Genomic DNA, 13,092 nt, shown 5'->3' with positions numbered 1-13,092 from the left:
TACATTGATAAGTGATACTTCAAGTCTGATGTGTGCCTCACAAACAATTTTGAGGATAAGAACACATATGTGATTCTGAGAGGTTTGCAAGAGGCCCTAGTTCAGTCTCTGTCCACCAGGGGGTGGAGTTTCCTAACACATGATCATTATCAGTGTGAACTATAAGTGTCATAGGTTCATCATTTTGTGTCATTCCCTCATGTCTTCATGTGAAGAGTTGAGAACATCACTCTGGTGATGCTGAACATGAACTCTTCTCCAGCTTTAGTGACTGTGATGCTGCTGTTCATGCTGGGTAAGTAAAATGTCTTCGAATTTCCACTCTTTCTTCTATGATGTTAGAATATATTGAACCATCTGTAAAATTTGTCCTTACTGAAAACAGATATCCTCTTCTTCTTCCAGGGATGAAGAAGACCCATGGAGACTCAGTGACCCAGAAAGAAGGTCAAGTGACCCTCTCAGAAGGTGACTTCCTATTTATAAACTGCACTTATTCAACCACAAGATACCCAACTCTTTTGTGGTATGTCCAATATCCTGGAGAAGGTCCACAGCTCCTTTTTCAAGTCACGACAGCCAATAACAAGGGAAAAAACAGAGGATTTGAAGCTCTGTATGATAAAGGAACCACCTCCTTCCACTTGGAGAAAGCCTCGGTGCAAGAGTCAGACTCCGCTGTGTACTACTGTGCTCTGAGTGACACAGTGGCAGAAACCACAGGGGGAGCTGAGCACAAAGTATGAGAAGCAAAAAGAAGCCTCACATCTGATCATCTGCATTTGAATCACCCTGTTTTCTCCACAGTTAGTGCTATGTGCCCTTGTGTTTCTCTGGTTGATGAAAACGATACAAATGGTCTGAGCAGAACCAGAAAGAGATATTATTACATCTGGAATTTCATATGGGAAACTGAAACCCAAGGCACATCAGTGGCTCCTCATGCAGGGTAATAGTGATTTCACAGGAAAGCCATGGATATAATAGCATGGTCAGTTGTCTTTATCTCCATGTACAAGTCATTATCTTCATGTTGTTGTATGCCATCTCCAGCATAACATAGAGGACCAAATATGCGAGGAATGGTGGCATTTAGATGATTATGGCTGATACTATGGAAGGACAGGTTATCAGAGGGCTTTTCATATCACAAGATTTCTAACAAATATGGGAAGAGAAGAAAAGAGAAAGGATGACAGAGGTAGGTAGGCAATCTTCAGATTTTCAATGTCCCTGATCTTCTCTAAGTCCAACTCTCTAGTTTCATCCTCAGTCTTCTAACAGACTACCTGATTGGCTTCTCCTTCCTCATTGTACAATTCACAGAGGACTAAGAACACCATGATGTCTAATCTCATTCCCTACCTACTGTGGATCTCCTTACCCCAGAGTTCTTTTAGCCAATCTCCATGCATAAGTTTCTGTACCCAATACCAAGAGACACATTATTTCTAGAACTATAGTATTCACATCTGTCAAGATGTCAGAAGCATTCCTTCCCAGGCAAAAAACAGCAACTGAACTCTCTTAAAAACCAAAGGGTGTAATGGAAACCAAGAAATCGAATAAGAACACACATCTAACAAAGACAAGACCAGATATTGGCATTAAGAATTACTATGATCCCAAACACAGATGACAAAATTTTAGTATAAAACAATCAATAACAGCCAGGATAATATGTATCCACTGAAGCCTAGAAAATTTACTGTAGTTGACTCTGAGAATTGCAATATACTTGAAGCCCAAGACAAGGACATCAGTAGAACCTTTACAAATATGTTAGAAATCTTGAAGGAGAAAATGAATAATCCCTTTAAAGAAATCTTTTAAAACACAAAGAGTGGGATGAAATGAAGAAACTTGTTCAGGATATGTAAGTGGAAGTAGAATCGATAAAGAAAATAAACACTGAGAGAAAACTGGAAACAAAGAATCTGGAAATGTAAACAGCAATCTCACCAAGAGGCAAACCTCACCAAGAGAGCATACAAGATAGAAGAAAGAATCACATCCATTGAATACACGATAGAAGATATGGATAACTTGGTTCAAGAAAATGTTAAATCTAAAAATATCCAGGCACAAAACATACAGTAAATCTAGAATATTTTGAGAAAACAGAATATATAAAGAATAAGAATAAATGAAGGAGAAGAAAGGTCAAAGGCACAAAAAATGTTTTCAACAAAATGATGTAACTTAAATGCCCAACCCTTAAAAGGAGGTATTTATCAAGGAATACACAGGACATCAGATAGTGTGGACTAGAAAAGAAAGTCTCATGTTACATGACAATCAGAATACTTCATTACAGGATGAATAATAGGTATGTACTGGCTAGTTTTGTGTGTCAACTTGACACAAGCTGGAGTTATCACAGGAAAGGGAGCCTCAGTTGTGGAAATGCCTTCATGAGATCCACCTGTAAGGCATTTTCTCAACTAGTGATCAAGGGGGGAGGGTCCTGCCCATTGTGGGTAGTGCCATCCCTGGGCTGGTAGTCTTGAGTTCTATAAGAGAGCAAGCTGAGCAAGCCAGGGGAAGCAAGCCAGTAAGTAACATCCCTCCATGCTCTCTGCATCAGCTCCTGCTTCCTGACCTGCTTGAGCTCCAGTCCTGACTTCCTTTAGCGATGAACAGGAACATAGATGTAACCTGAATAAACCCTTTCTCCCCAACTTGCTTCTCAGTCAAGATGTTTGTGCAGGACTAAGACAGGATATTAAAAAGTACAAGAAAAAGAAGTCATATATAAGGAAATAACAAATAAATGCAGTCATCTCAATAGAGACTGTAAGTCCAGAAGGCTTTGGACTGTTGTTCTACAAAGTCTAAGCGTCCACATATGTCACTCAGACAACTACATCCAGAAAAAAATGCAATCATTTTAGATGGAGAAGCAGAGTCAAAATACATTCCAAGTTAAACAGAATTTACCTACAATTTCAGCTTTATGTAAGGTGCTAGAAGGAAAACTTCAACCTGAAGAGGATAACCTCATCAAGTAAAACAAGGAATAAATAATGTCAGACCAACAAATAAAATAAAATAAAATAAAGCAAAGAAGAAACACAAGGAAATATACCTACCACCATAACAAATACTGAGAATCAACAAATACTGCTCACTGATAACTCTTAATATCAAATGGTCTCAATGCCACAACAAGAAGAATGAGAACAATAGAATGAGTTAAAAAACAGGACCCATCCTCGTGCTGCATCCAACTGACACAGCTTAGCATCAAGGATAGACATTACCTCAGGGTGACAGGATTGAAAAAGTTATTTCAAGAAAGGGACCTAAGAAGCAAGCTGCTGTAGTCATTTTGTTAATGACTAAATAGACCTCAAACCAAGACTGCTCAAAAGAGATATGGCCTGAAATCACATTTGTTGTTGGTGTCAGTCCACTAGGGGACACTGCAGGGACTTTATCTTAAGTCACCCTGAGGTTAGAAGCACTGAGAAGAGACATAAAGACATAAGGCAATCCATTCCCAAAGCAAGAGGTACAACCAATCAGTTGTAGTTCACCCGGGTCTTTAGTATTCAATGGTTCTGTAGAAAGCCACAGATATCTAGAGCCTGTTTACTGGATCTGTGTGTCTATAAATCTATTTTAAGAATAATTCTCCGAAGAGATATAAACAAAATAGAATTACAGGGCATTATGACAACAGACACTCAAGAGAAAACATCTCTACTTTTTTTTGCTTTTAGGTTTAAGACTAAAATTCCCCAAACTCAAAAAAGTGGAATTATTCCTAAACAACTTATATCACACATGTGAACTAACAAATGAACAGGCCAACTGCCGCACACACACACACACACACACACACACACACACACACACACACACACACAAATGATTAGTTTTTCCACCAGCATCCTGTATTCATGCATTCTCCTTCCTCAAACATCCTCAGCCCCTCAAACTCCTTATTTTACGTGTTACAGTAGAAACACAGTGTCCTGGGCTCTACATCAATGTCCTCCACAGTCCTGGAGCAATGACAGTGCAGAGTCATGAGGTGGAGGTGGGTGGAGTTCCTTGTTCAGATGAATGAGGAAGCTCAGTAACTCAGAGAGAACCTGTAGTCTGTGAGCACAAGGTGTCTGGGCACAAGACTGACCCCATTCAGAGCTGGAGAGAAGACGTCCCAGCAAGTGGACAGGGGCCATGGAGAGGAACCTGGGAGCTGTGCTGGGATTCTGTGGGTGCAGATTTGCTGTGAGTTGTGCTAAGCTAAGTTCCTATTAGGGATTCTCCAGAAATGTCGGTGGTGGAGGGGGAGAAAGTAGATGAAAATCTCCTGTGCATTCTTCCTCATGTGCATCTCCTGGGTATTTGACTGGTGGGGGTGGGTACCTCTCTTTGATTCTGTTTTCCTTTTCTGTTTCCAACAGGGGTGAGAGGAGATAATGTGGAGCAGAGTCCTTCAGCCCTGAGTCTCTTTGAGGGAACCAATCCTGCTCTGAGATGTAATTTTTCTACCACCATGAGGAGTGTGCAGTGGTTCCGACAGGATCCCAGGGGCAGCCTCATCAGTCTGTTCTTCCTGGCTTCAGGAACAAAGGAGAACGGGAGGTTAAAGTCAACATTCGATGCTAAGGAGCGCTACAGCACCCTGCACATCAGGGGTGCCCAGCTGGAGGACTCAGGCACCTACCTCTGTGCTGCTGAGGCACGGTGCTCCCAGTGAGCCTGCAGCCTGGCCCCAAACTGCAGCTGGGTGTGCGACTACAACCCCTGCCACCGGCCGACTCTGCAGGAGGCTTTGCACAGCTGTGGCTTCATCAGATCTCCACAAATCACAAAGATGTGAGGAAACATAAAAATACCACTGTAGTTCCCACTTACATTCTGACTAACATGACACTGACTTCCAGAATGCTAAATGCTCAGAAATATCACCATGCATAACTAAAATATACCCTTTATTTTTCATATGCTTGTGCTAATGACAGAATAGAAACCTCTCTTGCATATTGGAGAATGATTTGGGTCATTTCTTAAAATTTGAAACTGGAAGCAACTGTTTTCTTCCTTTGCTTAAAGAGCACAGGACAACACTTTGAGCTAATTTGCTCAATATGATGTTGATATATTAATTAATTCATCTAATAAATTAATTTGTAGAAAGACAAGAGAAATCTTATTATTAGATCAAGGCATTATAAAAATGTCTTGATATTTTAATTATATAATACATTTAATTATGCAATGTAAAACAAATACTTCACAGCATAAATATGAGCCAAAAGGTTAGTTACCAACTAGAGATGTATTTGCAATTTATGATTTATGTCACAATAACACTTATAGCAATTGATTCTACCATATATGCAAAATTTCTCATTAGAACACTGTTTTCAAAAGAAAAAATGTGGAAAAATTCTAAATATCATAAATAGGGGACTGATTTATTATACAATAATCAAATTTGAACCAAATGACTGGTTTATTTTCCGAGGGTTGACTGATTTTATTCCACAGTTGAAAACTCTGCCCTGTCCTTGTCTCTGTAAGGAACTGGGAATCAGCCATGCCATTCATCCATGCATCATCTCTCTGTTGTTTTCGCTCAGGAAGAGCGGCTGTGTGACTACAACAGCAACTGGATGGCCTTTCATTTTCCTTCTAGAGCTTCACAGATTAACTGAAACCTTGTGACTCATTCGACTTCATCCACATTGTAACTCCACTTCCTTAAATATATATTATCCGGGCTTCCCAGACATTAAATAATCCCTCAGGGTCAATAAGACTTGTGTGGGACTGGTTAGGAGTTGTGTCAACATTCACATAAGGATCCAGTCGCCTCAGAGAGGTCACAGAGAGCAGCCATCCTAACCCTTGCTCCTTGGTAGGGTACAGCCATGGAATCAGGTGAGATTGGAATGTGGCAGTTAGGCACAGGCAGGGGGTACTTGGAAAACACATTCTAGCAGATCTTGATAGATCTTTTTCCCAATCCCATTCCGGCTTAATCTTGACTTGAAAGTGTTTGTTTAATAAACATATGAGCTTGAGGACTACACATAGCAGTTATAGAAATTTTTTTAGACAAGCAGGCAATATAGGGTTTTTTTTTTTAAAGAAAAAACACAATATAAATTATTGTCTGCTGCAAAGTCTTAAAATCAAAATTGAAATTAAGTAAAAAACAAAATGAAAAAAGGTTGTATCAATTGAGAAAGGCACCCCTTCCATTATGCTAGTTTCGCATTGACAGCCACCAAGCCTGAATACCATGTGGACCACCCAAAAATCATATACATACAAATTGCATTATATACTCTGAGCGGGTGTTATCTGTATATTTCATACTCTATATGTAACAACAATTAAAGAAAAAGCAGCAAGACAGCACGAATTGGGGGAGGGGCTATGTAGAAGAGGTTGAAGAGAGAAAGGGATGTGTTTTTGTTCCTAGGGTTTTTTTTTTTTTTTTTTGGAGCTGGGGGCCGAATCCAGGGCCTTGCGCTTTCTAGGCAAGTGTTCTACCACTGAGCTAAATCCCCAACCCCTCTTTTGTAATTTTTTGTTTGTTACTTTGTTTTGTTTGAGATATCTATGGATCTTGGGAGGAGGATGGTCAGCCCAGACAAACACTCAATTTAAGCTATAATTCTGTATGTATGCATACATATATATGTATATATTTTTTCATTTTCTGTACTTTTTGGTACATAGATACTGCTATGCTTCCTTATTGCATTTTCAGACAGAGTCACTTAATCCCACATTCCTCCACCTCTCTCCTTCTATGTTGACCTCCCCTCCCCTCCCCTCCCCTCCCTCCATCTTCCCTGTGTCTCCATTACAATATCAAATTACCAAAGTCTGAACCAACACTGCTGCTCTGTTGCGTTGATCCAAACTGATATTTACTTTCCTGGATGTGGAGTCTCAGAGTCCTGCAGAACAGTTGTTTCCTGACTGATTTCTATGTGGTCCTAGTTCAGCCCTGGCATAGAGGTTCCCCTGTACATATGGTTTGATGATGTGTTAGAAATGGAGAGTGAGATAAAGTGAAAGGGTTGGGGAAGAAGAGAGAAGAAGGAAAGGGGAGAGATAGAGAGGAGTAAGAGAGTCAGAAAGTGGGAGGTGAGAGAAACCTCATCAAGAACTTTCACAGATCAATTTCTCTCAACAGGAATGAATCAAGAAAAGAGAGTAATTAGAGAAATGAACAAGTTCTAGTTTTATTTACAGTTGCCTTCACCCCCCCATCTTCTGTGCCAACTCAAGTAAAATTCTGTTCACACACAAACTAGGTCCTGGCTCCAAATAGAATGAAGAATTCCAGGCCTTTCTAGCTCCCACATAAATAAGCAGCCTGTCCAGACCATCTCTGAAGTTTGAAATACGTACTGTGTCCCACAGTATGTACACAATGAGAATTTTTTCATTTTATTTATTTTTATTTGTTTTTATTTTGCTTTTGGCGGGGGGAGTGAGGTTACAATGGAGGAAGATGGATACAAAGTGCCCTGAAAAATGAATGGAATTGGGCTACATAATGGGAAATGCAGAGAATGAACAATAATAAAAAAACTCGGAAACAAAAACTAAACTTAAAATCAGATTTAATGAAGATGCCCGAGGTGATAAGAGTTAGAGTTATGCTGTCCAAACAACAACAACAACAACAACAACAAAAAAAAAAAAACAAAAAACAAAAAAACAAAAAGAAAAACCAAACTCATTCAGCTTTCCATTGCAGACTTTTCATAGGTGACTTTTTAGTGCAGGTGACTACTTATGAGCGAAACCTATTATTACAGAGAGAGAGGACAACATCTGCTAAGTGTAAACACACAAGCTCACCTATCCCCCGCACCCCCACCCCGTCCTAACTTTCATGAGTCCACAAGATGGCAGTGTTTTCTTTGGGATCTTGAGCAAAGATCTCAAGAGGAAGAGAAGTGGGGGATGGGGTGGAGTGGGGAGAAGAAGAGTACAGGAAGAGGAGGAGGGGGCAAAGAAAGGGGGGCAGAAAGGCTTGGTGCTTCTGAGGTCAGGAGAAGATCCCTTTTCTAGTTGCCAACTTAGAGTTGAGGATTTCAGTCCCCAGTGAAGAGGGAGGAGGCGAGAATGAAATCCTTGAGTGTTTCCCTAGTGGTCCTGTGGCTCCAGCTAAATGGTAAGTTTGGAAATTCCTTTGGGATCCAGTGTGGGATGTAAAGTTCTTGCCTGCTCCAGGCAAATGGTAGAAACTCAGGTATTTTAAATCTCCAATTAGGAAGTGAGAAGCCCATGGAAAAGTGTTAGAATCCATATGCATCTGGTCTTGATTGTGTGACCTTTGTCTTTCTGCACAGGGGTGAGCAGCCAGCAGAAGGTGCAGCAGAGCCCAGAATCTCTCATTGTCCCAGAGGGAGCCAGGACCTCTCTCAACTGCACTTTCAGTGATAGTGCTTCTCAGTATTTCGCATGGTACAGACAAGATCCTGGGAAAGAACCCAAGGAGCTACTGTCCATCTTCTCCACTGGTGAAAAGGAAGAAGGCAGATTCACAATTCACGTCATTAAAGCCAGCCTACATGTTTTCCTGCACATCAGAGACTCCCAGCCGGATGACTCTGCTCTCTACTTCTGTGCAGTGAGCACACAGTGCTCCCCAGGCACCTGCAGCCTACATGCAAACCTACTGTGCAGTACAAGCCCTGACATAAATCACAGACCACACAGTGGAGACATTCTATTTCCATTCTATTCTATTCTATATGCTGTGGAACTTATAAGCAGGAATAGAGAGGGCTTGATTATCCTGGAACATATTTTAACATTAAGAAAAAAAAGTAATCCTGATAGGAAAGGCACATTACTAGTTCGGGTGAAATATTTTCCACTTTTTTTTCTTCTTACATGTGGATGGTTATACAATAATGCACTCAATACTAAAGGGCATATGTTGTTGAGCTGGAAGACAAGACACATGGCCATAAGGCTTACCACATACCATGCCATAAAGACAACCGTCAACTCTATAGCCATGTGCTTTTAAAATCCTTCAATAAAAAAATATTTGTTTTCTAATTTTTTAAAGCTAGCTTACAATGTAGCAGGTTTCTCTATGGCGGTTTCATACACATTTACTTTTGGTTGACCCATTCCCAAGCTTTTCCCCTCTACCATTTCCTTGTTCCCCATTCTACCTTGTGCTCCATTACCTCCCTAGTCATCTCCCTGAGTGCCCCTTTCACTTTATGTGCAGCTTTCTACACACATTCATAATCACATGAGTGCATAGAGATAAAAATTAGAAGCTAAGATTCATATGCACTTTTCTATATGAGGACAAAATAATTCAATACACTATTTTCATGGGAATTCTATAATTTCATTTTTCTCTATTGCTTAATTACACACACACATTCACACACACACACACCCCCAAATTTTCATCATTCATTCTTTTATTCATGAATATCCAGGATGCCTTCATTCCATAGCAATTTTGAATAGAGTGGAAATAAGCATAGTTAAACATGTATCTCTTTAGTGAGATGCAATGTCTTTCAGACATATTTATCCAGAAATTACATAGATGGAACCGGTAAGTCTTTCTCTTTTAACTTCATGAGACTATTTCCCACTGATTTCCACAGTTGTTACATCAGTTTAATGTTCCATCAATTTTTCCCGACTGCAGTTTTCCCTCTCCACATTCCTCCTAGTTGACCCACCCTCTCCTCCTCCTCAGACACACTTGTCCATTTCCCTTCAGAAAAGAGCTGGCCTTCCAGGGACAGCAACCAGACACAGAATGATAAGTTACAAAAGAACCAGGCAGAAACCTCCATATCAGATCTCGATAAGACAACCCAATAGGAGGCAAAGGATCTAATGGGCAGTCAAAAGAGAGTGACACCCACACTTCCACTGTTAGGTATCCCACAAAAACACCAAGGAAACAATCCTAATATATTCTAATATATTCGTGGAAGACCAAGAACAGACCCATGCAAGCTCCATGATTATTGCTTCAGTCCCTGTGAGCCCCTAAGAGCCCTGGTTAGTTGATTCTGTGAGCCATTTTTTCCTGGTGCCTTTAACTCTTTTGGCTCTACCACTCTTCCTCCCCTACTGCTCTCAGACATTGCCTCCAATGTGAGGAACCCAATGGAGAGCTCCAATGTGAGTCATCCCTCAGACTAATGTTTGCCTGTGAATCTCTGCATTTCCTCACATCAATTACTGAAGGACTCCTCTCTCCTGATGACTGGGCTAGGCATGATCTACATGTATAGCAGAATATCACTAGGAATCACTTCATCGATTTTTCTTCTATCCTAGGACTCTGGGGTATGTAACTTCCCCATCCTGGTCATCCAGGCAGTGTTGGGCACTGGCTTCCTTTGTTGCCATGAACCTCAAATTAGGCCAGCCAATGGTTGGTCCTTGTAACAATTTCTTTGCCTCCAGTGCTTCTGCACATCATGCAGACAGGATAGATTGTACGTCAAAGGCTTTGTGACAAGTCGGTTTCCCACTGCTACCACTGGAAGTTTCTTGGTTTCAGAAGATGTCTGGTTTAAGCTTTGTAACTTTCATTACTATAAATCCTCACAAGGGTCACCTTAGGAGAATCTGGGAGTTTCTACTACACTAGATTTTTACATTGTCCCTGAAATGCACTCCAGTTCCAGTTATCTCTTACCATATTCTCTCCCCGCCGTCAACATGTGATGGCTCCTGTTCTCATCCTACCTCACCCTCAGTATAACCATTAGATATGTTCTACTTCCCCCTCCCAGGAAGACACATGAATCCATCTCAGTGCCCTCCTTTTTCCTTATCTTTTCTGGGTCTATGACTTGTCTCAATCCTTTACAGCTAATCTGTTTTTATACGTGAGTACATAACATTTTTGTCTTTCTGGGTCTTGGTTACCTCATTTAAGGTGATTTTTTCTTCTAGTTGAATTCCTTTGCCTGAAATTTTCATGTCATTTTTTTTTTTTTTTTACAGAGAAGTAGTAACCCACTGTGTAAATGAACCACATTTTCTTGATCAAATCTTTGATTGAGGGACAACTAATTTGTTTCCAGTCTCTGGCCATTGTGAATAAAGCTGCGAAGAACATAATGGAACAAGTGCCCTTGTGGCAGGAGAGAACATCCTTTGGATATTCCGGTGGTATAGTTGTGTCTTAAGGCAGATTGAGTTCCAATTTCCTGAGAAACTATCATATTGATTTCCATAGTGGTTGTCTAAGTTTGCACTCCCACCAGCCATGGAGGAGTGTTCCCCTTGCTCCATGTCCTTGGCAGCATGAGGTGACATGTTTTTGAGCTTAGTCATTCTGATAGGTGTAAGATAAAATCTCAGTGTCTTTTTGATTTGTATCTCCCTTATAGCTAAGGATGTTGAATATTTAAGTGTTTCTTGGCCATTTAAGTTTCCACTATAGAGAATTCTCTGTTTTGACCTGAACCTCATTTTTAAATTGGATTATTTTGTTTGTCGATGCCTAGTTTCTTGAGTTCTCTGTGCATTTTAGATATTAGCCCTCTGTCAGATGTAAAGTGGGTAAGAGTCTTTTCTCATTCTTCAGGCTCCACTTCTGTCTTTTTGAAGGTTTCCTTTGATTTACACCAAGTCTCATTTAATAATTGTTGATCTTAGTGTCTGGACTATTGTGAGTCTGTTCAGAAATTATATCTTAGGCCAATGAATTCAAATGGATTCCCACTTTCTCCCCTATGAGACTTAGTGTATCTGGTTTTATGTTTATACATTTGATGCACTTGAAATTGGGTTTTGTACAGGGTGATAAGTCTAGAACTATTTGGATTCTTCTACATGCCAACATCCATTAAGACAGCACCATTTGTTGAAAATTCTTTTTTTTATTGTATATTTCTGACTTCTTTATACATGTGTAGATTTATTTCTGGGTCTCTGATTCCATTGCATCCATCAATGTATCTGTTTGTATATCAAAACCATGTGGGTTTTATTACTATAGATTTGTAGTTCTCTTGAACCAGGAATTGTGATACATCAGGAAGTTCTTTTATTGTATAGGATTGTTTTAACTATCCTGTGTATTTTGTTTTTCAATTTTGAAGTTTTATATGATTTTTTTCAACGTCAGTAAAGAATTGTATTGGAAATTTGATGGGTATTGCCTTAAATCTGTGGATTGGAGGCATCTTTTGGTAAGATGGACATTTTTATTATGTTGATCCTATTGATCCATGAACATCAGAGATCTTTCTATCTTCTGATATCCTCTTAATTTCTTTCTTCAATAACTTGAAGTTTTTATCCTACAGGTCTTCACCTGATTCTGAGAGACAAGCAGAAGATGCTTTGGTTATTATACCTGTCCTAGTTTGATTTCTGTTGCTATGATAAATTATTCTGACAAAAATCAAGCTAGAGGAGTGTGCCCACACTCAGAACATATACTGCCATGTTATTTCTCATATATGGGTCCTAGGTTCTATCTTTAGATTTTTCTGTTTAAAGTGAAGTCACTGCATAGGAGTGTATAATGGGCCACTGGAAGAAAAAACATCTTAATGGAAGGTGAATAGTATTGCATGTATACAAAGCAATAGATATCATTACATGAAGCCAATGGTGTGTAAATGATATTTCCAAAGCTAGGTATGTAATACGTTCATGTGAGTTATTGCTCAGGGAGGTCCCACAGGTCTCCAAAGCTGAATACAATATTGTCATTACTCTTTGCTATGTAACATAATTGATGGGATCCTACTGCTGAAGAGGTCACATATTTTCATATATAATGTAGGATATTTTCTTCTAGGTATAAGGCTGCTAGGGGAGATATATCATCATTGGAACTCTGGCTGTGTATCCTTCTGTGTGTTAAATGATCAACCTGCCAACAAGATGTGCCCACTGATTCAGTACTGACATGGCTGTTTTAAGGAGACATCAACTATTATCTCATTAGACTTGAGACCTCTTCTTTGGGGAAAGGCATGCACATGGTATGTCAGCCTATACAAAAGCCTATGTCTATGAAATAAAAAATGAAAGAAAATTTTATTTTAATAAGTAGGTGATAATATGGGAACCCAGTGTTAATCACGTGTT

At 39.8% G+C, this 13,092-nt stretch overlaps 1 pseudogene and 2 gene segments (V, D, J or C); all 3 read left to right on the top strand.

The window, feature by feature from the left end:
- The first annotated feature begins 246 nt into the window (after window positions 1–246).
- On the top strand, window positions 247–746 carry LOC116913196. The segment is given in 2 exon segments: window positions 247–295; window positions 406–746. Coding segments are annotated over 2 exon segments (390 nt in total).
- A 3,442-nt stretch (window positions 747–4,188) lies between these two features.
- Window positions 4,189–4,735, top strand: LOC116913530 (annotated as a pseudogene).
- A 3,246-nt stretch (window positions 4,736–7,981) lies between these two features.
- On the top strand, window positions 7,982–11,174 carry LOC116913195. The segment is given in 3 exon segments: window positions 7,982–8,158; window positions 8,337–8,617; window positions 11,070–11,174. Coding segments are annotated over 3 exon segments (435 nt in total).
- The last annotated feature ends 1,918 nt before the right edge of the window (window positions 11,175–13,092 follow it).

This window comes from Rattus rattus, chromosome 12 (genome assembly GCF_011064425.1).
Source record: "Rattus rattus isolate New Zealand chromosome 12, Rrattus_CSIRO_v1, whole genome shotgun sequence".
Taxonomy (NCBI): domain Eukaryota; kingdom Metazoa; phylum Chordata; class Mammalia; order Rodentia; family Muridae; genus Rattus; species Rattus rattus.
This window is presented reverse-complemented; position numbering and strand designations above follow the sequence as displayed.